The sequence below is a fragment of the Leuciscus leuciscus genome (assembly GCF_965113295.1).
Source record: "Leuciscus leuciscus genome assembly, chromosome: 13".
Taxonomy (NCBI): Eukaryota; Metazoa; Chordata; class Actinopteri; order Cypriniformes; family Leuciscidae; genus Leuciscus; species Leuciscus leuciscus.
This window is the reverse complement of record NC_138737.1, coordinates 14,020,776-14,046,292: the sequence shown is the minus strand read 5'-3', so window position 1 is coordinate 14,046,292 and position 25,517 is coordinate 14,020,776. Positions and strand designations below refer to the sequence as shown.

The 25,517-nt window shown below is 36.7% G+C and overlaps 3 protein-coding genes across 3 annotated transcripts; 2 read left to right on the top strand and 1 right to left on the bottom strand.

Annotated features, from left to right (window-relative positions):
* Nucleotides 1-35: 35 nt before the first annotated feature.
* On the bottom strand, nucleotides 36-19,312 carry elapor1 (endosome-lysosome associated apoptosis and autophagy regulator 1). The gene is made up of 22 exons (XM_082189279.1): nucleotides 18,934-19,312; nucleotides 15,634-15,754; nucleotides 15,019-15,199; nucleotides 14,600-14,747; nucleotides 14,327-14,407; nucleotides 14,143-14,248; nucleotides 13,873-14,022; nucleotides 12,558-12,646; nucleotides 11,737-11,914; nucleotides 11,427-11,555; nucleotides 11,250-11,340; nucleotides 10,985-11,090; nucleotides 10,219-10,356; nucleotides 9,839-10,096; nucleotides 7,837-8,010; nucleotides 7,587-7,737; nucleotides 7,401-7,494; nucleotides 7,176-7,277; nucleotides 5,867-5,993; nucleotides 4,609-4,787; nucleotides 1,063-1,228; nucleotides 36-900 (listed from the first exon to the last, which is right to left on the bottom strand). Exons 1-22 carry the CDS (start codon nucleotides 19,147-19,149, stop codon nucleotides 832-834), a joined length of 3,054 nt encoding a protein of 1,017 aa, XP_082045405.1. The 5' UTR covers nucleotides 19,150-19,312; the 3' UTR covers nucleotides 36-831.
* A 312-nt stretch (nucleotides 19,313-19,624) lies between these two features.
* On the top strand, nucleotides 19,625-21,590 carry cfap276 (cilia and flagella associated protein 276). Its single transcript, XM_082189382.1, has 5 exons — nucleotides 19,625-19,840; nucleotides 20,029-20,145; nucleotides 20,284-20,399; nucleotides 20,814-20,926; nucleotides 21,016-21,590. The coding sequence occupies exons 1-5, from the start codon at nucleotides 19,763-19,765 to the stop codon at nucleotides 21,084-21,086; spliced, it is 495 nt and encodes a 164-aa protein (XP_082045508.1). The 5' UTR covers nucleotides 19,625-19,762; the 3' UTR covers nucleotides 21,087-21,590.
* A 300-nt stretch (nucleotides 21,591-21,890) lies between these two features.
* LOC309513410 (protein FAM107B) lies at nucleotides 21,891-24,808 on the top strand. The gene is made up of 5 exons (XM_082189202.1): nucleotides 21,891-22,239; nucleotides 23,569-23,596; nucleotides 23,772-23,916; nucleotides 24,139-24,283; nucleotides 24,478-24,808. The coding sequence occupies exons 1-5, from the start codon at nucleotides 22,096-22,098 to the stop codon at nucleotides 24,580-24,582; spliced, it is 567 nt and encodes a 188-aa protein (XP_082045328.1). The 5' UTR covers nucleotides 21,891-22,095; the 3' UTR covers nucleotides 24,583-24,808.
* Nucleotides 24,809-25,517: the final 709 nt, after the last annotated feature.

Below are 25,517 nucleotides of genomic sequence, written 5' to 3'. Positions count from 1 at the left end.
TTTAAATATCAAGTGGGTTATTCTTTTTAATAAAAAAAAAACAAAAAAACATCACAGACTAACTTATTACATTTCCTAAAATACAAATAACGATTTTAAAAATAAGAACTTTTTTTTCTCCACACAACATAAATTCTAGTAGCCTATGCCAAAACATTCGAGTGATTTACAAATAGAAAAATTCAATTGCAAGCACAAATTCAATTGCAACATATCACTGACCTAAAAGAAAAGAAAAAGATCATATCTGATATATAATAGGATGAGGTAACACTTTATTTTACAGTGTCCTTGTTACATGTAGTTACTATAGTAATAATTACATGCAACTAACCCTAAACCAATCCCTATTCATAGAATCATAACCCTATAGTAAGTAGGCAACATAGTTAAATGTTGGCTATAATTACACTGTAACATGGATAACTTAAAATAAAGTGTAACCCAAAATGGCACGTACATGTAATGGCATGTAACAAATGTAATGTGGATTTTCCACCATTATCTTTCACAAACATTTGTGTTTAGTATAAAATCTGTGTAGGCCTATAGGCAAATAACAAAAACAACAAAGCTCACATAAAAAAAAAAAACCTTCTCATGCCAGTTTTGCCTTCAGTCGGCATGTAGACTGGATTTGCTGAATCTAGGAGAAACAAACAGGTTGATAAGGGTGCTCTTGAATAAGGCAGACTTGTTTTTGAGTCATTTGCTTCCCTCAGACTCTTAGAAGGAATAGCAGTATTGATGTTATAATGTCCACTATAGTGTCAAGGATGTCACATGACAGGCCAAACATTTCCTGCTGGCTTTCCCTGCGTCTGAGAAGTTCTAGTTCATCTCCATCTCCTGGGCAGCTGATGATTTAAGAGGAACAGAATCAAAGCCATCTGACGTTCTCTGTAAAAGAACATCATTTTATTAAGAAAATGTCTATATCTGTCTGTTAACACTATTAAATATTATTGTAACATTAGAACATGACATTCTTGAGTGTCATCAAGAAGATCTATAGAGTTTGTGGTACATAGAAAAATGAAGTCTGTCTTGTGACCTCCTCACCTCTCTGGAATATGACTTAATTTTGGTGAAGAAAGATTTTTTTGAGAGATAGATGAGGTCATCCTCTGCATCTTCTCCCTCCATGATGGCACAGCTATCTGCAGCTGGGAGTTCACACTCCTTATCTCCTGCAGTCATCATTAGCTTAGAGTACTTATACTGCAGCCTAAAGAGAGGGCATGAATACTCTTATACAGCTTATCTATTCATGTGGATAGATCATGAATTCTTGATCAAAACACTGGGTTTCAATATTATATATTATATATACAGTATATATATATATATATATATATTTTTTTTTTTTTGTAATAACTACACAAATGTTATTATATTATAATATATATCTTCCTTAAGTTGGCATTACTAGAATAAAAGCTAGGCTTTATTTTATTTTAAAGTCAACATAAAACGGAAGTTGCAATTTTCTTTCTGATTATGTACAGTTGTAATAGAAATTATTCATCCCCCACTGTAAATCAGGGCCCGTATTCATAAAGAATCTTAATGCAAAAAGTAGCTCCTAGTGACACAATTCTAAGAAAATTCTTAGAAATGTGGGCATTTACTCTTAAAATTAAAGGAAAAATCCTAGTAAAGAAAAAAGTAATTCAGAAAGCATCTTAACCCTTAAAAGAGGTCTTAAGGTCAAAATTGTTAGGAGCACGGACGAGGACTTTTAAGAGGCTTACGAGTTTCTTTAGCAGAGGAGAAAATGGCAGAAAGAAGAGGGAGAAGAAATGTGTTGCAGACAATGGATGACAGTGAGTTAATAAGACACTATAGATTAGATCGTACAGGGATCATGTTTGTGACAGATCTTATTAGAGACACGCTAACATCTCCAACACAGCACAGAAATGCCATAGCGCCAGAAATGAAAGTAATCACTACATTACGATATTTGGCAGCTGGGAAAATTCCATGTTTGATACATTAAAACCAACATTCAAACCACCACTTAAATAGACATGCCAGCAATCAGTGGAAAATAATTGGAAAGAGTGGAACAATTTTTATCATTCTAAGCCAAGCAAATACCTTATAGGAAATTAACAGCATGCATGATATACATTATTACCATACCATGGTAAATAAAAATAAAAAGGATTTATATACACATATATAATGTGTGTGTGAGTGTGTGTGTGTGTGTGTGTGTGTGTGTGTGTGTGTGTGTGTGTGTGTGTGTGTGTGTGTGTGTGTGTGTGTGTGTGTGTGTGTGTGTGTGTGTGTGTGTGTGTGTGTGTGTGTGTGTGTGTGTGTGTGTGTGTGTGAGAACGGTCAAACAGGAAAAATTACGCATGTAATTTCAAAGTGAAGGCTTAGAATAGACCCTATACTTAAAATCACTTTTTTTCCCCTTCTTGGACAACCAACCAATCATAGTCTTCAAAAGATTGTGTCATACATAGCAACGGGGTCAACCCCGCCTCCTCACTAAGATGAAAGTTTTTGTCTTTTCCTTACTCAGAGTTGCTCTCAGATCGGTCCCGAATTGCTCTTAAGCTAAGACTCCTACGTAAAAGTTTTTAAGCTAAATTAAGAGTTTTCTGAGAGGATTCTTAGAATCTTTATGAATACGGGCCCTGGTTTATAGGCAACATTTACAGGCGTTCAGCTGTTTGCAATGAACAAATCAAACAAAAGAAATTGAAATAGCTCAACACAACAAAAGTTTCAAGTGGTGTCCCCAAATTCAACTGAAAATGTAACTTTTAATGACTTCCTCAGTTTCAAAATTATTCAACCCCTTCATGGCAAGCATCTTTAGTACTTAGTAGAACACCCTTTTGCTGTTATGACCGGCTGCAAACGAGATGTATAACCAGATACCAGCTTCTGGCAGCGTTTCTGAGGAATCTTAGCCCATTCCTCAAGAGCAATGGCCTCCGGTTCAGTCATATTCTTGGGTTTGCGTGATGCAACCATCTCTAAATCCCACCGGAGATTTTCTATGGGGTTCAAGTCAGGTGACTGTGATGGCCACCGCTGATCCATAGGGCCAAAAAGTTCCAGTTTTGATACGTCGCTCCAAAGAACGGAATCTCAAAACTTCTGTGGCTTATTTATATGATTTTGAGCAAATTGGAGCCGACATTTCTTGTGCTTTTGGGTCAGTACTGTTGTATGTCTTAGAGTTATGGCAGGGAAACCGCATGCGTTTAGAACGTGCCTTACTGTGCAAGCTGAAACCTCAGTGCCTGTTGCCACCAAGTCTTGCTGCAGGTCTTTTGCAGTCACTCGAGGGTTTTTCTGAACCTGCCTTCACAGAAATCTGGTTGCAGTCGTTGATAGCTTCCTTTTTCTGCCCCGTCCAGGTAGTGTAACCACTGTTTCTTTAACTTTGAACTTGCGAACTATGCTTCCAGCGGTGTCTCTAGGAATACTTTTTGTATCCTGTTCCTTGTTTGTGAAGGGAGATGATATCTTCTCTTAACTTTTTTGACCATTCTTTTGACTTGGCCATATTTCTAACACGCAGTCAAATGTGACACTCAACAAACCTAGCCAGTTCAGATATTTCATGTGTTCTAGAACAAGCTCACCTGGTGAACTAATGAAGCCCTTGATTAGTTCCATCAGGTGTGCTTGAGACATCACTTGCTTTGCAGATGTGTGCTGTTGTGAGGGATTCTATTCGGGGGTTGAATAATTTTGAGACTGCAGAAGTCATTAAAAGTTGCATTTTCAGTTGATCTGTGGAAACCACTTGAAACATTTGTTGTGTTGAGCTATTTCAATTACTTTTTCTTGATTTGTTCATTGAAAACAGCTGAACGTCTGTAAATGTTGCCAATAAACCTGCAATGGGGGTTGAATAATTTTGATTACCACTGTATATGCAAGTGAAATGGCATCTCAAACAAGAAAAAAATTAAGGGCATGACTTGATTGGATGGTTAGATTATTGTGGTAAGTAAAGGCCAGGATTTGGCCTTTTATAAACTTGCCTTAGAAAAAAACATTACTGGTGTGCATCTTGAGACAAAACAATGGCAGTGACATATCTTAAGATATGTCAGTGCAAGTTGCTTTCAGTTAAAACAGCTCAACATGCATTTTTGTCTGTGAAACCGAGAGATGATGTTGCAAGAGGGAAGGGAATTTTGTTATTTTGGTTAAAGATTATGAGGGAACATGAATTAAAAAAATAAAATAATGATGTGCATTGTGCACAGATAAATCCTTTATAATAAATACTGCGATACTCCATAAAAATAAAGTCAATTTTGATTTCATGGTGACTTAGAGTCAATACTTTGTAGACTCTTTTCCATCAATACATCATCCATCTTCATTTAAATTTTCATTAGATTCAATTAAACGTACTTAATTTCACATGTACGCTGCTTAGTTTTCCACTTTCTGTTATTGGATGCTAAAGTAACAGTTTTTGTTATAATTTTTAGGCAAGATTTCTGTGCATCCCTAAATAGATGTGTTTCACACCATGTTTATATGCATATCTGCAAGACTTTATGAAATGCATCAGTTTTCTGAAAGATAATAAACTACATATCACGTTAAGTAATGGACTCTCACTTGCGTGTCCTTTTCCAGAAGTAGCAGATAAGTGTAATGAGCAATACGGCAGCCACAGTTCCAATGGAGACGCCAAATTTCAGCCAGAAGTCCAGTGTCACACAGGCACTAATCTGCTGAGACGGCAGCGACACCCCGCCTGTGCACCTCAGAGGTTGCTGCCACACATAGGTAGTCCTCTGAGAAACACAAACACATTTTAGCAACATTAAGTCAAAATATACAGGATTGTTCTACAACAAGTTCCCAATTCCAGTCCCTGTGCCTCTCCGCTCTGCACAGTTTGTATGTGTGCATCTCAATCTGCTCCCTAGTTCAGTAGTCAGGGCACTGATAAGGCAGTCGCCATTTTAAGAGCTGTCTCAATCGTAAAATCCTTCCAGTAACCTGAAAGTTGGCTCCCTAAAAAATCCCACAATGCACTGTGAGAACCAGGGAGCATCAATGCTCACTATGTTCCCTTACGGCAAGTTCTGGAGAAAGAAACATAAATCGTGCAAGCCAACTTACCCTACGCAGTGTTCACTGCTCCCTACTCCCTAAGCATGGGATATCTGTTGAAGTTCACTTCACTTGACAAAATGCATTCATTCAGAACACCCTGCAACGTCATCAAACACAGACGAAACTTAGGTCATGCACATTATATTATTTTTATTGTGGCATCAAACCTTAAGGATCCTCTAAATTAATATAAATTACCATACTTTAATTGAAAATGCATGTGTATAATAATTCATTAATTAAAAATTTCACTTAATCTAATCTTTTAAGGTCCAGAGCCCAAAACTGATGGATAAATGTATTTTGCGATGTTTAATAGGAAATTAATGTAATAAGGTTATATTAAAGGGTTAGTTCACTAGTAAGACTTGATGGTGAGTAATTACTGACAGAATTTTCATTTTTGGGTGAACTAACCCTTTAAATATTTCGTTTTATCTTATTTAACCTGTCATCATGATAGTTGACTTGTAACTGTCGCATCTCACGCAATTTACACCCATGACACCTGCTTCGGATTAGGATCTTAAGATGGCGAAATACCCTTTTAAGTCCACTTCGCAGCGCACTTACGGTTGAATGGAACCCACCCCTCAACTGAGCATGCCAGATAAGAGAGACATACAAAATGTGAAGAACAGGGAGGCGTGATGACTGGAATTGGGAACCCCTGTTCTACAATAAATGGTCCATTTCAGAGTGGGGGAATTTTTTTTTATTCAGTTACTGTATCATGATGTAAGTTGACATGTACCTGAATTCCTTGGATACAAGCACTCACGATCTCCTTATAGTTTCTCTCAGAGCAGAGAGGACAGGCATGCTGGGAACGCCACAGGAAATGGAAGGAGCAGCCGTCACAGGTGCCCTCTGAGCACTTACTACACCAAAGACAGAAAGCAAGCAATAAAGAGTGATATTCCTCCATCCTCTGTTGTTTCCAAGTTGGATTACATACACAAAGCTTGTTAAAGTTCAGTCCAAACTCATACAATATTCACACTTTCAAATCAATGTCTTTATTGGTCTTAATTTTTTCATTGGAACAGTCCCAAATATACAGGAAAATTATAATTAAAAAAAAATTGCAAACAATGCTTGTTTGCAAGGCTGCACAATTTAGTCCAAGTTTTCATTATAGATGATGATGATTATTATTACTAAATAAAAATATTATTATATTAAAGAAATATTAATAGAATATTTCCAGTAAAATTTAAATAAAATAATAAATTATTTTTATTTACAGTACAACTGTAAAAATACAATATTTTTATATTTTTGGCTGTCTTAATTTCTAAATCTTCAAACTTTTAACCATCAGTAATATTTAGAGTAGAGGTGAGGATCTATGTGCACCAATCTTTATTATAATTAAACAAACAAGAAGACGATGAAGAGAACAAGAATAGTCCACCATGTAAACTAAAAAGTGAGAGCTTTGTAAAAGTATTTATACACAAGATAATGAAGAACTAAACTAGAACATAATCGGTAACTACAGGAAGAAATGAAAATCATATTAGAAACAATGACAACCAAGAAAACATGTACTAAACACAGAAACTAAGAACACAGGAACCATTGAGTAAAATCAAAATCAAAATAAAAGTCCCTTGAACAAAAATTAACTAGATGTGACACCATTAAGCTTTTATTTGAGCAGAATACCACAGGGAGCTTAAAGCTTCTCTTTTGTTGACAGCAGCCGGTTTAAAAAATTCTTCTCATTACAAGTTTTAGAAGATGATTGCCTCATATTGCATTCCCAAATGTACGTAATAAGCGAGCCAAACTCAGAACACATGCAGAGATGAGTTCATGTGGAGCAGCATTTACTGCGAACCAAGTCGCTCAAAGACACTAAAAGCACTGGATTATGAGCTGCTCATGTGTACAAGAACACAGTGGCACACTTCACTCTGAAACACGCAGCATATATATGTAATAATTAAATTGCAGCCTTTGTGATTTGATAATCATACTAAACCATAATCACGATTTCGGTTTTATATTGATCAAACGTGCAGCCCTGCCCAAAAGTAAACATTTTGATTTTGTACCTTGGTAGGGAAACATGGTCTTTCAGTGTTACAGTGGGATCACATCGAAGCCTAATGGAGGTTGATCTTCCATTTTTACACGCTTGCGTAGTTTCTCTAGATCTGTTGACACCATTCATGAGAAGAACATAACATTACAGGTCAATCTGAAGAGAATCACTGAGATTCAGAGTTTGTAAACACAATAAAAGCATTTAGAATATATCACTAAAAGCAAGTACTCACCTGTAGTAGAATATGACATCCGGCAGCTCTGATTCAACAGGAAAGTCGCCGTCCAATGACGAGATGTCATCAAATTTGTGGTCAGTGCTCACTCCTGTGTATAAAACATTTAGCATCTGATGAATCCCTATGCCCAGCTGGGATGGGTTTATTTGATAGCGATTTCAAAGCAGCGGTAGCACTCACCAATTAAAGTGTCTCCAATACTGAAGGGCTGAGAGGACACAACGCTCTGACCCCTGATCTCAGAAGGCACTACAGTGGACTGACAGATGTAGCCTTTTACATCCCTCTTGCTTTCAGTGACATTATCCACACAGGATGCAAGAACCCTGTTCTAGATAAGAGACAGACACACTTTATTGTGTGATTCTGAGCTTTTACTACTCAAGACTTCACAGTTTAAAACTTCATCTGGTCTAATTTATTCTCTTACTTCTGTTCCACACAGTGCCACACTGAAATGGTGGATATATTGCAGCCCTTTACTGGTGAAGCGTGGGCTGCTCTGGAAGCCTGTGGCGTTTGCCAGCGGAGAGAAATCATAATGCAAGGTCTCTCCTTTAAGATGCAGTGCTAATGTACAGTCACTCATGCACGCAGAACGGCCCTGTGGACAAAGAAAACAAACGTATGTAACAAGAACTGGATGGATATATAAAATATTTGGAAAGTGCACAAATTGCAAATATCATCATAAGGAAAGTTAATAAAAATATGCATATATAATCATAAAATATAATAATTAAATTGAATTATTATTTTTAAAAAGAAATTAATTATGATATATTACTTTTATAATAATTTTGAAGAATTTGTATTAATTATTTCACTTTAGTAAGTATGCATGACTGATAGAGATTTTCATTGTATGACAGAAATTCTTCAATATGACTAGGACTTTTATATAAGCAGCAAAATATTACAGTGTCTAAATCAGAAATTATATATTAATGGATATACAGTATACAAGGCCTGCAACCCTACATAGAAATGCACAATTCTTGATACCAATTTCAATACCAAAAATAAATATAAAAAAGGTATTTTTTTAAGGTATTAAACTTCTTTTTAAACTGTTTACCTACTAAATATTTAATTAATTTATACAAAACTATTTTGTAACAACAATTTATTTATCTATACAAAAGTAGTTCACCTTTTAAAACGTTTAAGACCATGTGGTATTTTCCATTCTGTGTCTGTTCTTTCAGCAAGCCCTCTCATTTTATGTATCAGGCATTCATTTATATAGCCAGATGATGAACAGTACCTGTTCCGGCCAGTAGGCGGGACTGTTGTCAGTCAACAGCGTCAACAGGCGTCAGTAAACCATTATTGATTCAAAAAGCTAATGTTAGTAAAAACTGTGAAAAAAAAACGAAAAAAAAAAACTGAGAACTTAAGTCTAGGATCTGTGGTTAATATACTGCACAGTTTACAATGCAACCGTGTAAATACAATTTTGGGGGAAATGAATACATATATTGTAATAAATAAAGGGTATTGACAACCCGATCTCACGGCAATTCGTACGAATTTTACGAGGTGGCTAAATCGTAAGAATTCATACGACTTCACTCGTATGAATTTGTACCATTTTTTGCTAAATCGTACATATTTGACGAGTTGCCCAATTTGTATGAATGACCTACCCTTGGCCCCGCCCCTAAACCTAACCGTCACTGGGGTTTAGACAAATCGTACGAATTCATACGAATCAGTCACATTTTACTCACTCGTACGAATTGGTCGTGAGATAGCGCTGGTATTGAAGGCATTGATGATGTAGAATACTATAGGCAATCATTCATATCATATAGTTATAAATAATTATTATTTAGGTGGCGCTACCATGAATGGTCAGTCAAATAAAACTCAATCAAATAAATACATAGTAAATTAATTTTATACAAAATAGTTTCAACAGCGGATTGTTATAGGTCAAGGTGCGTTGAAAACATAGGCTATATTCCCAGTATCCACAATACAATAATGGACAAATTACTTATCAAAATATTAATCCACTTTGATGCACTGTAGGCTATTATACTCAATTATTTGATAACTTTATGCAACTTTTTTTTTGTCCTTTTGGATAGTGGTTACAAATTGTAAAACAGGCATTATGTTTATATATGAGTCACATATTTGAGGTCTAAATAACTACATTCTCACCTAAAAAACTCTAAAACTACATTCTGTGATACAACAACAGTAGTATTTGTAAAAAATATGGTGGATTTGCTTGACCGCCATGACAGCCGCCGTAAACCAAGATACAAACGGTGAAACGGTTATTGTGTCGATACTGGGGGAATATCGCACGGCTGGAAAAGGCTTTCAGCCAATCAGATTCGAGAACCAGAAAGAACTGTTGTAGGCCTACATACATATGTGGGTGGGTGTGTATATATATAATCATTTGGAGTGCTTACTTCATTACTGTAGGTATTGGGTCCACAAGGTATGCAGGCTTCCTTTCCGACTGGCTGCTCGGGCCTGATGATGGTATTTGAGGGACAGCTTATACACACTCCAGTGCCGTTCAGCATGTAGTGTCCTGAAGGGCAGGGAACGCAGGCAGAGGCAGAGTCAGCCAGAGCACACTGTCGACATTCTGAAGCCACACCCCCAATCACGTTAGTGAGGTGAACTGAGTAGATCTTAGCCAGGTCAGAGCTGTATTCATTTTTCTGTAACACAGACACAAAGTCATAGATTATCAAAGGCTTTTTAGAGTCTAAAAATTCTGTTACTTAACGGTATAAAAAAGTAAAAACAAAACAGAAAGTGAAAGATTCCGGTTTAATCTCACCATGTTGAAGGCCGCAGTGCGCTGAAAACCCCAGGTGAAGCTAACAGTGTTGTTGCTTTTAATAAGATAAGAGTAGGACTGCTTTCCTGTAGTGCCTGACCAACTCTCCACATTCACATTATTCCATTCATTCTGTCCCTGAGGAGAGATGTAGACAAATTTTAGACATTAAAACTCTGAAAGATAAGGCAAAAATATCATAATGATTATATTATACGTTTATTTTTAAATAAATGAATAGTTTTATTCAGCAAAGGAAAGGATGCATTAAACTGATCAAAATGGAAAGTAAAGACATTTATAATGTTAGAAAAGATTTCTGTTTCAAAGAAATGCTGTTCTTTGAACTTCTATTCAGTTTCCACAAAAATATTAAGCATTTTTATTGATAATAATTGTTTTTAAATTCTTAAGTACCAAATTAGCATGTTGTTTCTGCTGAAAATTCATTACAGGAACAAATGACATTTTAAAATAAAAAGGTTTTTACATTGTAGTAGCCTAGTATTTCACAATATTACTGTTTTTACTGTTTGTTTGTTTTTCATAAGAGACTTCTTTCAAAAAAATTTTTTTAAATCCTACTGACCCCTAACTTATCTATATAATTTTTTATTTTAAACAATAAAAGACAAAACTCATCTGTATACTGGAAAAGTAAGCAAACAGATTTTAGATATAAAAGTTAAAAACAAAAATAAAAGGTTGTTCAAGCTCTAATTGTAAATTTCACATATATTAGAATATAAAACATGGTCAAACTCACTGCCATGAAATACAGTTTACAATCAGCTGTACACTTCGTTTCAAACACAAATGCAATTCTGGAAAGCGCGACTCTCTCTTTGTCTTCAGTCAGGGAATGAGGCTGGCTGAAAAAAGGAAAGACCAAAATGACATATATAGAGTAAATTATTAACCCAGGTTTTATGTCTCTGGTATTAGTAATGCTGATGCTTCATTTAACATATTGAGATCATTAATAAGATGCAGTTGCTGTTTGTTAACATATGAGAGCAGTGTGTGCTCACCTGTATCCAGGAACTGTGAGCGTCAGCAGCATGTAATCAGAGTCCTGATCGCTTGGTGTGGTGTAGATGTATTCACCGGCAACCTCCCAGCCTGATACAACAAACCCCTTTACATCAACAACTATGGCAACAAAAAAAACCCTATATCCCCCAGTCAGTGGCTCACTCAAAATGTACCTGTGCTCCTCTCAGTGCTGCTGTATTCTGAGCTGAAGACTGAACTCCTCATGTTGCTGGGCATCTTGTTCCACCATTTATACTCAAAACCCACGACTGGTTCCGTTCCAGCGGGACACTCAGAACATTCTGAACACATGTAACACAGTTGGTGATTTCTAATACTGAATTCTGTTATTGTTGCACTAAAATAATACACATAAGCATACAAATGTAGTGTTGTCATCTAGAGATATAACACTGATGCATATGCTGTCACAGGTTAGTTTAATGCTTGTTTTTCTCTGTCCTGTTGGCTGTGTCTCTCTACCTGTCCCATTTGAATAGAAGCCATGTGGGCAGGGTTCACAAGTGGAGGTGTTGCTGGAGAAGAATCCTGGATTGCATGGAGTACAGGCCACCATCTCCCCTGAGGCCGGGAGCTGCACTGCCTCCTCCACACTCTCACTGCAGATCTTGGGCTCAATCCACTTATACATCAGCTGCGTCTAAATACACACACAAACAAAAACAGTCAGTTGTCAGAGGGAGATGATTTAATGTATAAATGGACATTTAGGGTGTGTTCACGCTTGCTAGTTTTGATTAGATTAAAATTGTGTGATTGTTCTGTTAGTGTGAACACTGCCATCTGAACCCTGCAGCGCAAGGGTACTCTGGTGCGGTCTGAATGAAATGTGAACGCAACACAGACCAAATACATCTAAACAAATCAAAAACAGGACATGATTTCACAAGATGCGACCATAAAAAGACAGAATGCAAAAGCTTATCTGTTTTTTCTCATCATAGCTATGTTGCCCATTACATTTCAGTACAGATGTCGGACTGCCGTCTCCTTGCAGCAGATCTTCGAATTCCTGGCGTTGTTTTGACTCTTTTACACATTTCATAAGCTTTTTATGAGTTCTCAGCTGGGAAAAATACCATGTACACACATACAACAAGCACATTTAGCCTAGCACACAGCATTTTTTTTGGATGTTAGGTATATACACCATAAAAGTAGTTTTTTTTTTGTATCTTTAGGTTCTGTTAAAAGTATCATTTTCTGGTCTGGACCAAAAAAAAAAAACAAGAGACCTGAACTACAAGAGTGAACACAACCTTAAAATAAAAAAAGCATGGTACCTGACCACTGGAGTCACATGGTGTGTGAGTATAGAAGTAATCAGTCGCTTTGCAGGGCGGTCGCTGCAGACAGGTTCCAGAACCAATCCCTAGAGTTACACACACACAGGAGAGGAAAACGCCAGTGGCATTAGGAAAAACACACGCACACACACTCGTTTAGATAAAGTGATAAAACACAGTAGGCAAATCCATTTGCTTCATTTACTTAACATTTACTTGCATGTGGTTACATTTAAATGCTTCATCACATCTATGCAGATGTAACGGTCAAAACTCTTCACAATGCATTTTTTGGGTGACCACCACACCAGGCATTAAAAAAACATTTGATTAAATGCTTTGTAAAAAATAAAAAAATTACATAAAAATGATATGAAAGATATACAGAAGGCTATTTGATAGTTTAAACTTTAAAGCATGGGTTTAAGGAGGCTATATTTAGAATTTAGAAACCCTTGTTAGCGACATTGGTGGCCGTTTGTGAACTGCAGGCAGGAGCTCGTGCTCAAACACAGCCTCGCACTCGTGCAAACATTACGTAGGCCTACAAGAGAAGAGACTGACTGCGAAATTCTTTTTCGTTCTTTGCTTAGAAGTAAAATGTTGGAAGTACCGTTACAGCGAACATCCAGACGCCATCCACGCTGCTGAGAGCGACGTTTAGATGAATATGCAAATCTGTGCTGCGCGTTTTCCTCTCAATAACAAAATAACCCCTCAAAAAAATGAAGGGGTGAGAAAGCGGCAGTTTAGAAAGCATCTGGTCATTCTGCAATTCACCGGCATCATGTCGACAGATGAGGTAATTAAAATAACACTTTTATAATAGTTGAGAATGGAAGAGAGTAGCGGGAGCACGCGTAACCTTGACATCCTTTGGATTTTTCCTGTGAAACCAGTCTACAGACTAGCCAGTCAGGAAATGTGGGAATGTCGTGTTTTTTCCTTCTTTTCAGTTTTGTTACAAGCTGTTCACACATTTGCAATACAAAAATCCATTAATCCATTAAAATGATTACGTATAGCCCATTTAACAACAAAATATTGAACAATTAAGCCTTTTTAATAGCTAACATTTTATAAATGATCAAATCCAGGCTGACAAGCCTCAGGATCATTACAAATAATACTGTAAATATTCCACTAGCACAAAACATTCTCACATACACATCTAAGTACAAATGGAAAACAAAACCATGAGCAGAGACGAAGATGGAATGACATGGAGCACAAACAACAGCAGCTGCTGACCCTGATGGCCGACCTGAATTAACATTCATGGTCATTCTGCTTTAAAAATGCTGAGACGCACCTGAATATTTGTCTGCCTCACAGGGTTGACACGCAGTGGCTCCCTTATTAGAGTATGAATTAGCAGCGCATGGGATGCAGCGGGCAGCCCCTGGTTTATCACTATAGGTACCAGGCTTACAGTGAAAACACTCCGATGTATACGAGACCCCTGAGAAGAAAAAAGGTCAATTGTTATTTTATAATTGTTTTTTTTCATGCATTTAAAAAGTATTCCCAACATTCCATCTTTATTTGAAGTAGTACACAAATAATTGTGATGGATAAATACCTAAGATGCTAATGTTCTTCAGCAGAACCGGTTTTGCAGTGTTGGCAGCCAAAGTGAAACCCGTTGTTCTCCAGTACAAGACATTGTTACCACTACTCAGCTCTACCTGGATAGACAGCAAAAGGAAAAGGTTATGAGGCCTTGGACTTCCACATATTCTCTCAAAAGATTCACACATGCTTACATAATGAGTATCCCAATCACTTTCGGATATCTTCATCCAGCGACGTTGAGAGTCTGTAGACTGACACTGGTCATTCTGAACCTGTTAACACACTAATGTTGTCATATCCCATATAATGCATAACAACATTATCAGGGTATATACCACCAGAAACACATTTGGTTATTATAAAACTCAGTTTATTACCCTCTATGTTATTTAAATATTACATATAAATATGCACGTTTAACTGACCATAATGTCTTTAAAGCTGTTTATTCTTTGTTTACTTACATAAAACTCAAAAAATATGTTGCTGTCTGGATAGAAGTACTGGAAGGACACAGATCCAGGCTTCTTCAAACTCACAGCATAGGAAAGAGTTGAAGTGCATTCATCTGTGTTAGAGGCAACATAGTCACCTTTCGGGATCCATGTTGAGCTATACAAATGCAAGAGACACATGCAATGGGTTCCCATAAAAGCAAATTTCCACAAATGTCTGTTCTTCAATTTAATTTAAATTCAAATAACTCAAGGTCCTGACTCGTCAAGCACTTTTACATTTACTATTAAACATTATGTGCATGCAATTACAGTTAAGTGAATGTTGAATGGTTCAATCATCCTTGATCTTGAATTTTGAGCACTAGAAGCCTTTTGCATTTTATGAATGCAGTAGTTCTCATTTTACATACATATGAGTCACTCACTTGGAGCAATTTGTGTAAGTGTCTCCAAAGTTAACATTGATGCCATGGCTGATAAAGCCAGTGGGAAAACTGTCCCACTCATCGAAGGCAACACCCGTCCCAAGAGAATAGGTCCCTGCGACGCATTTCTGACACTCTTGAGTCCTCATGTCCAGAAATTCGCCTTCATTACAGGTGAACGCTGACAACATAGAAAAAAACACAACACAATTAAAGTATCTTAATGGCTTTCTAGATTCGAAAACTTTACAACTTGTAACATAGCATGTTATAGACAGTATCATTAATAATTTGTATCTAGTAGTTAGTGTCTGTGTGTGTAGCCTGATGAACCCTACATTATGGGGACAAAACATCCCCACAAAGATGCAATATCAGAAATCCTTGTCCTTTTATGGACATTTTTGGTCCCCATGAGGAAAACAGTTTATAAATCATACTATGTGATTTTTTTTTGAAAATGTAAAAATGCAGAAAGTTTTCTGTGATGGGTAGGTTTAGGGGTATGGGTTAGTGTAAGGGGATAGAATATACAGTTTGTACAGTATAAAAATCATTTCTATGGAAAGTCCCGGTAAAACATGAAAACAAAACGCGTGTATTGTAGGGACTCACTGCATTGGGTGCCTTTGACTGGATCAGGTAGGCCAGTGCATGTCTCTGGCTTGTTGGGTATCGCCACTCTCCATCGAGAGCCCAAAACGTCACAGTCTGTGTACTCAAAATGGTAATCAGACTGCAAAATAATGAAACATACAATAACAACTGAATTAAAATGGCTTTCTGTGTCATTCAGTTTTGAAAATAGGACCATGGAAAAAAGTGCCACAATATTTTGCAAGGTTAATACATTTGTTGGCACACTTGGACAACTTTAGAGATGTCAGTCACATCAACCTTAGTCAGTAATGACTGAAGTATTTATGTAAGAAAATTATATTGTGCAGTTATCCAGTTACTATCAGGAAAAATTAACTAATAAAACGATAAAGAGGCCGAAGCAGAGTGTTTTAGAAAGCTGTTACTCTACAAATATTTAAATAAAATGTGGACATGAAATGTTGATTTCAGTTCGAATTATTAAAAAATGTACCTTTACCTTTAATCCATAACAATGTGCAAAACAATCAACCCAGCCACAAGACAAATGCTTCAACATTATTACAGTATTATAGCATTCTCCGAAGTCTGTCTCTAGTACTTTTAGGTCATTTTCAGTACAATTATTAGCTGAGATGCTAAACTTTTTACTTTTTGCTTCACAGACATAATACAAATTTGTTGTCACTGTGGAAACAAACCCTCTGATGTTGTAGTTACTAACATCTTGCGATTAATATGCCTCTGGATTATCTCCTTTTAAAATACTGTGTCGGATCAATATTTGCACTGTAGGCGGATCCACCCGTGATCAGCTTCAAGGATGTCTTCGTATCCTTGTCTAAACAAACAGTCTTTAACAGGTTGCCTATTATTTACTCACCATTGTGCGAAGAGGGAGAAGCAGATGGAATAAAATCTTGAGTAAATAAACCTTTAACACCTCTAAACATTTTGTTTATATTTATTCTAATTTTACTTAACATAATAATCTACTAAGATATACTTAAATGCTTAAAGGTGCGGTTTAAATGAAACAACTGGTTTGTACATGTTGACAGCTAACTCCCCCAAAGAATAGGCAGCTGGAAAGAATCATGAACCTAAATGAACCTGACTAAATGGCACCTGAGGTTGAGGTAACAGACACTTCACAGAGCAAATCAGAATAACTCATGTGGAATGAAACAAGATTAATTGTTAACAAAACCTTAACATGACAAGTGGTAGCGGTTCCTATGTGCTTTGTGTTAGTTCAGCTACGTTATGTTTAGTGAAGAGAAAGAAAGAAAGAAAAGTTGTTCTGAACAAGCAGTCCACATCATAATCTCCACATCCATATAAATGATGAAACCAAAAAACCAAGGCAACAGAACGGAGTGACATTTGTTTCTATGGTGTCTTGTAGGAGTCAGATTACCTGATTAATCTCTTACTCCCACATAAAACATTTGCTGTCTGTGTTTTTTTTCTTCACAAGGTCATTGGCAAGGTCTATTTTCAATTATATTTGCAATCATAATAATAAAATTAGACAATAATGTTATTAGACAATAATGTTATTTCTGTGTGTATATATATATATATATATATATATATATATATATATATATATAAACAGCATTTATTGATAAGCATGGAATTTACATAGGCTTATGCCGGGGACACACTTAACGACTAGCTGAAACGAGGACACACTTAACCACTAGCTGAAACATTCTAAGACTGAACTGAACACACTTACAGACTGTTTCCAATGACTGGAGCAAATTTTAAACGCAGACTGTGAACACTGACTGAACGCGACACTGCGTGTTTGGTCATGATCAGTCGTAAGTACCAAATTAAATTCATAATCGCCCTCACAGTCGTTAAGTGTGTCCCCGGCTTTAGGCTTGGCGGACTAGATCTGCTACGCTTGCTTCTGCTGCATGAGTGAGGGAGGTACACATGAAAAATGCACATGAATACAGTGAATAGAACCAAGCTGCTGTGAGGAAAACCACCTAGCAGATCTAGGCAGGTGGTGCTGGGGAAGGTGGAGGGCTAAGAAAAATCCCTTAGTGTGCTGCAATGAGTTGATCAAGTTTGGGACTGAAATAAATAAGTTAGGTAAACAGAGTGATTGACCAAAATGATTGGCTTTAAGTTAACCAATCAGTTGCTCGGATGACTGACTATAGGCCTATATATATATATACTAATATATATTATATTATATTATATTATATTATATTATATTATTGTGCATATATATATATATATAATTAACAAAATAATTAAGAGATTGAAAGTCCTGATTTCTGTCATGTTGTAGTTAAATCTGCATCTGGCCATGTTCTGAGCAAGTCAGTTTAATTGTTTATTTATTTATCAGTGTGTCCATAGCAAACACTTTTGTTTCACTGCCAATACAAAAAGAAAAAGACAGGTATATCAATGCAGGTACTGTATACCAACAGCAATACTGCCATTTGTCAACTGACCCTAACAGCAGATGTCCTTTTCACACAGCTCTCTAAGGCAACGGGCAAGCTTATCTGGACATGATAAGGTAAATGTGTGACACGACCCATTTCCATATGCTCACTCTTATTCAAACATGATTGAGAATAACCGAGAAAACCGAGGACAGAGAGCGGAAACATAAAGGTGGACTGCAACAACAACAACAAAAAAATGTTTAATTCAACATTATGCTGATCAGAAAGGAAACAAGCATCCTGAAAGTTGATATGGATGCATGTGAGGTTTTTTATTAACTAAGAAAACATACAGCTCATGTCCCTTATTTGCTTTTTTAACTGATAAATGCTATGTCAGTTTTTTCCCTTTTGTTCCTGAATGTTTCTTATTTGTAAAGTGACATAATGTGAAACACCAGCTTCACTGCGTGATGATGTGTGCACAAGATGATTCTTGGCACGTGAGCAAAACAGGTGCCTTTCAATTTCTGATCTGTGAAGAAACTATGTTGAGTGTATTTCTATTTATGGACCTAACAGTTTATTTATATAGAAAGTACTGGCCTAGTCCTCCAGTCCTGTATGATAATGTTTGGTGTTTATAATGATCAATATTCCATCAGCAACAGCATTAGCTCACAAATGTGTTATTCTGTCAATGTGAGTTCAGCCAGAACAGTCTGCCAGTCAATAAGTAATGATGTAGATGTAGTTCTAGCAGCTGTCAGAAATAAACAGCAAATTAATAATAAATATATAGGGAAAAAAACACATAATTTTGCGTTATTTTTAAAAAGACTATTGATACGTTGCAAGACAATCTGTTAATGCACAATAAGTAGTATCTTACCTCTTTGCAGCTGGGTAATTCCGCTGCCACCGTTAAAAGTAGTAAGGGGAGCAAAAATATGACAGAAACGCTTTGCGTTCCAGCAGTGAAAAGCACGTGTCTTAAAAACATAGCTGTTTCCAAAAGATATGTTCCCTTCAGGCAAGGCGTGTGAGTTTGACAAAACAGACGTGATGTTAATATTGCTGCGCTTTTATCCCCACACTGTTTGCACATACTAAGCGTGTAACGCGCTCAGCTCTCCTATTGGTCAGTCTCTCTGGGATGGAGTCCCAACTGCAAACGTGTCCGTAGGCTATCTAAATAGATGAATATTCGTTAAGACTCAACAACAACGACAAAATAACACAATCGTATTAGTCCCTGTGTTTATAAAGAGTCAGTGGCATAAGTAATAAGATGACTCTTTTGATATTCAATTGGGAAACACATCGGGACACTTTTTGCCATTGAGGTGACTTGGAAAAGTGTCCCAATCAACCTGATTTCACCCTACGTAGTAGAACATTTTGGGGAAACTGAACAGCATTTTTTTTTTTTTTGCTGTTGTAAAAAAACAACAACAATGGGGTCAATAATCAGTTCATCAACTGTTAATATAAAACTTTACACCCAAATGTGCTTGTCTGTAATGTAAGCATATGATTTATTTACGCCTCGCGCTGCGTGTGGTGGCGCAACAGAAACAAAGCTCAGTTGGTTTCTAGGCAACGGTGGGAGGGACAACAAAGTTGCTAGTGCAAAAAAAAATTCCAAAAAAAAAAAATTCCAAAAACCCATCGAGCTGTTAACTTACATTCCATAAAACTCATCTGGATACTGTGGGAATATGCCACAAGAACGAGATCCGTTTCCATTCCCGCGATATGAAAACGACTATACATGCACAGGGAATAAGGCAATTCAGGTAATTACAAATATTAACTTCAAACTTTAAAACTGGCCCCGTAGCTGCTATCAGTTTAACGTTAAAGATAAGTTAACGTTAGTTCGGTTAACGTTAACTTACCTGCGTTTGAAAAGTTAGGCTTAACTTATAACAGTAACACTTTTATTTACATTTCTCAACTTCTCACTTATTATCTCGTTAATTAGAAATTGCCATATGACAAGCCAACCCATCTTGCACAAAATGATGAACCCTGGATGAGACTCCACAACACGACAACACAGGCCAGTTCTCATCGAAATGTCTTTCATTATGATGCTACAGTAAGTTTATTTAACCTCGAGGGGGGATTTGAATTGACGAGTTTTTACTTAAATTAACGTACTGTAACTTTAGTAAATGAGCGCAAATGTTCTGGTTCAAAGCAACTGTTTTTGAAATGCAAAAACTTTTGTTACAAGGCACCAAACGACAGTCTGGACATTCATCTAAAATCGTCCTACGACCATCATCTAGGATTATTTCAAAACAAAAGTCAAACAGTGACGCAGAAGGAAACTCTTGCATTGGATAATGCGTAAGTCTTCTCTCTCTATATATATATACACACACACATATATACATACACGTATAAACATATACCGATATATATATGATATACACACATACATACATATACATGTATATACACATATATATACACACATACACGCACATACATACAGTAGTCAACATTTTAAGTGGATCAAAACCTTTAATCGAAGTTATACATGAATTTTGAACAATACCCGTTCTGGTCGTAGCAGGACAACTCTTTTTATCCACTTCAAATGTTTACTAGCCTATACATATACACGTGTTTCCTTTATGTACACTTTTTTTCTTTTACAAAGAAATGTTTTATTGCCACTTTAAAACAAAACAAATGTAATAATTTATTTCATTTGAAGGCTTAGCAAGTCTGAGCCATTGTAATGCTCTTCTTACACAGGACACAGAAAAACAGAGAATCAGAAGACTCCGTTTGTGAGACCGGCAACAAAGGAATAAAAGTGTGGGTCAACATCCAGAAGGCTTCTATATACAGTATTAAAGGGTCCATAGGTGAGAATTAATATTGAACCCATAAGAAATTGATTATGTGTAAAAAAACATCATTTATTCAGTTTTTTTTTTCTTTTTTTTTTCTCTAGAGTCTCATCACACCGCTTCTACAAACCGAGGTTACTCACGGAAGCATGATGGCGGCTTTTATTCTACGTAGCGCAACCTAAACAAGTAAAGTTGACCACCTGTATTTCCAGTTGGTTAAGTAATTAACCGCCACATACATGTACCAAGGCTCGAAAAAATAAAAGAAACGAAGACATGCTGGTGTGGTCTCTTCTTCAAATGGATACAATATGTTTGGCGTGCAGCTCCGTGAGGCTCACTGACTGTAACTGTGAGATCAGAATCGCCATTATACTCAGTGAACAAACAGGGCGTTTTGGAACCAAATCCAGCACCCTGCTTGCTCTAGTATATCTGATCGAATCATCATTTCTTACCACAGTTTCAACTGTGGATGCCCTCAGTGAAAAGCCTCACGATCATCGCTACAGAAGCTCCCGAGTCGGTTACTATCATCTCTGTATCCGAGTAGGGCAACTCGGATAAGATCAAATAAGATCATGGTGTAGATTTTTTTTGTAAAAAAAAAAAAGGTCTCATTCTCACACACTCTCACAAAACACAAACATTCATGCACACAAACAACCACTCTCACGCTCACTCCACACACATGCGAACACATTCACTCAATGACCTCACATCCTGGTTGACGTCAATATAAGTAGCACTTTGGAATCATGGGAAATTTTTCAACAACACCTAAACTCACAGTGCCCTCTTGTGGTCGGTAACGTTTTATAAATATGAGGAGCCTCCAGCGTTATATAATATACAGTATATATATATATATATATATATATATATTTGTTTTTTTATTTATTTTTTATTATTATTAATTAAGTGTATTTTGTAAATTAAACGTGCAGGAATAAACTGAGACTAAAACTACACAATTTAGACGAGATTAACCTGTTGGTTTAAAAACAAACACCTGTTAATTTCATTTAGTCTTAATGAAGAAATAAAGAGATCAAGAGTCGATGTTTCCAAGGAACGAAGAGAGTTAAAAACAGCATTGATGTCTGTCTACGGTAATTAGTTAATCTGGCATCCTGCGTGCCTCGTATAGGCCTAGGTAAAGGTTAATCTGGAATGGCGTAATGAGCTTGAACGCAATGTCTGCAACAAGCATCACTGAACATAAACAGAGCAACACAGTGAGCGAAAGCCACAGTCTCGACACCAGCCGCACAATGCTGGACTTCTTGAACACAACCAAAAAACAATCAGCTGTGTGTGTTGAGGTGAGCGTTACCTAGAAATGTAGTAACATAATTTAAGTTTAGTTGGTGAACCCTCAGTCTTTCCTTCAAAGATAGTAGTGTATCTGTATTTTTGCATCTGTATATGTTGCAGGAGTGGGAATTAAATGTATTTGGTGTCCAGTTACTTTTCCATAGTTCATTTCAAGTGGAACAACCCTTTAAGTACTTTTTAATTCAGGTACTTGTTCCATGAATCAATGGGAATCTTAAAGGGGAACTGATATACACTTTTGGTTTCAGCAGTTTTATTAAGTCGCTTTGACTTTGCTTTCTGCCTGTTGTACCAATCATGAGTCAAAAAGTTTCTGAAGATAAGTGTGCTGTATTCGTAATGCAGTTAGTTTTCACATGAAAATTAAATCTTTCTCCAATTTAATGGCATTTAATCCCAGTAAATTAGTTTTTATAAGAGCCTATCACAAAATATTACATAATATGGTGATCATGATTTGCATGAGTTGTGTATTTCAGACAGTAGTCTTTCATGTTGGTTCGGGAGTGTAGAGGTGGGACATGGGTGTGTTTGTGTGTGGCTGACACACACAGATGGCCACTGAGTGTGGCACTGTAGGACCAGAGTAAGCTGGTTTATCCTGGTTATTTATTCTAAACACCCTGCTGTGGGCTGATGCCAATAAATTGGATGCCCAGCTTAATGTCTCATTCAGTGGTGGAGTTCATAGGTTTGTTCCTAAAATGTTCCTGTAGTTTAGTACAGTATATACCGTAACTTGAAAATTCATCATTCGTTTTCTAAATATATTATTGATTTAAACAATGACCGATAACACTTCCATCTGTAGGTTTTCATATATGTGTATATATTCATATTCGAGAAAAGATGTTCAACCTGGGTAACTTAGAAACCTGGATATATATAATATAATATAATATAATATAATATAATATAATATAGGTTTGTATGTTACCTTTAAATGCTAAGGAAACCCAGGTTGAACATGTTTTCTCGATCCTATTGGCTTAGTCGTATAATTTCAGCCTGTGTTTCAGAAGTAATAAGATCAAAAATAACTTGAGGACACTTCAGTGTTGAGTCCTTTGCTTCATTATTCTGTGTTCGTAAATCAAGCCAACGCACATTAGGAGGCAGAGCATGTGTCATCTCAGTCCATTGAGTGGATTTGATTCTGTGCTTTCCTCAGCAGGTGGATGGATGGACATGGCATTCAGTTTCTCCATTTTAAATTGCATTCTAAATGCATTAGGAAACGACCCATTCATTTGGCTGTATTTTTTGCATGTGTACTATTTATTAGTGCATTCACATTTTTAATTTTTTCTCTCCAGCGGTCAGGATTCAGACATCACAAAAAAGGTACAGGCACTGACTATGCCGTGATTCGAATTTACATTGCATCATATAAACAGTGTCAAACGTGTAGGCATAGGTTAATACATCTTACAGTTTGCTTCTCATATAAACTAAAGTATTACATAATTTTTAACTTTCATTTAGGCGAGTCTGAATGTTTCCCCTCTCTGTCTTTTAGAGATCTATGCATGTCATCCTCCTGTGTCCCAGCAGAGCACAGACAGCGGAGATGAGTTCATTCACCTCAGGAAACTGAATGGCTCACCCGGCGAGTGTCCCAGTCGCCAGAATCTCCATAAAGAGCTTCTGCTCGGCCATAAGAGGTGAAGAAGAGAAACGTCAACATGAGGTTTACTTTGTAAAGTATTTGATTAGGTTGGAGTACTTTATTTGCCAAGAACAGTAAACAAAGTTGAAAGATATAATCAAGATCTAAATCCCATTAAGCTTACAGTAAACTGTGTTTTTCCTCAAATATACTCCTCTGAACAAGGTTTGCTAAACTAAAGTGACCTAAAGGCTTTTGAACTTTTTTTGGTTCTCAGAGGGCTGTTGTTGGAGGAGAAACCAGAATTGCAGCGTGTGTTACAGCAGAGGAGACTTGACCTGCACAGAGAGGAGGAACTTGCCCTCCGACGCCCTTCTGACCTGGAACAGGAGCTCCGTAAGAGACAGCAGAAACTGCAGGAGGTACTGACCATTTTTTTCATCACTGGAATGGAGGTCAATAGTTTTGCCAGATGCATGACATTATTTGATTGTCTTTGATGAACTGAATTATGTGGCAATGTGTTTTGAATAGACTGTTTTACCCCATTACAAAAGTTTCATATAATATTTGAGCATTTTGTAAAGTTCACTGCTTTTTTTAAATGTCTCTACAGTATGAAATGGAGGAACAAAGACGCATAGAGGATGAGAAAAATGTTCCAGAATTTGTACGAGTGAAGGGGAATCTGCGCCACATACAGTTGACTGAACAAAACTGAAGGATATGTGGAGAAAATGCGCTATGTAATTTTTACTAATGTTTTCATATAAGAGATTTTGATGTTATGAAATTAAATTGTGTACAGCTATAATGTAATGAAGCACTGTATTTAAGAGTTTAGTTCAATTTACTGTAAATTTGAGTTGAATTAAAGCTATTGATGTCTTGTAGAATATAACCTGGTGTCCTCCCCCCACCCCTCCCATTTTTTTTTCTTTTTTTTTTTAAAAGAGCGTATATCTGAATAGGCCTACTTGTGAGTTATAACACTAGGACTTTAATATCATATTGGGCATACAAGGTTTGACAAGTGACCAAACTGGAAAAAAGTAACACTGACAAAAAAAAAAAAACAAAAAAAAAAAACTTTAATATTGAAAAGGGAACAGTTACATTCTAACATCTCCAACCATATTATAATTAGCCTATTGACTAAACTTATTTTTTGTTTCCCCTAGAATTCCCAAATCGATTTTGTGTCTTACTGCCTTTGCATTTACAGGTAGCACTACATTGCCAGCCGGGAGAGAAATCTCCACGGACTCTTCCTTTCAAATGGAAATGTCCCCGTTTAATTAGCTGATCTTTAAATTCACTGAGAGGCTCGAGGAAAGAAAGCCTGACCATCTGCCGTAACCTGCATTTATCAGGAAAGCAACAACAGGAGGCAAATGGCAAGCAAAGTGCGACAAAGAAATGAAGAAACTCAATCCATGTTGTGTCCTCAAAATGTATATCTTTAAAGGCTGATGACATTTACGACAAATACTCTTTCAGCAAATTACTTTGAGCAGTATCGTGCATGCTGTCACGCAGGAAAACAATAAAGTTGTGGCAGCGTGCCATTTCAGACACTATTCATATAGTCCAGAGGACTATTCACCAGCTGTCCTCTTGTTTAACTCTATTGTCTCGTTTTTCTCCCGCTGGCGA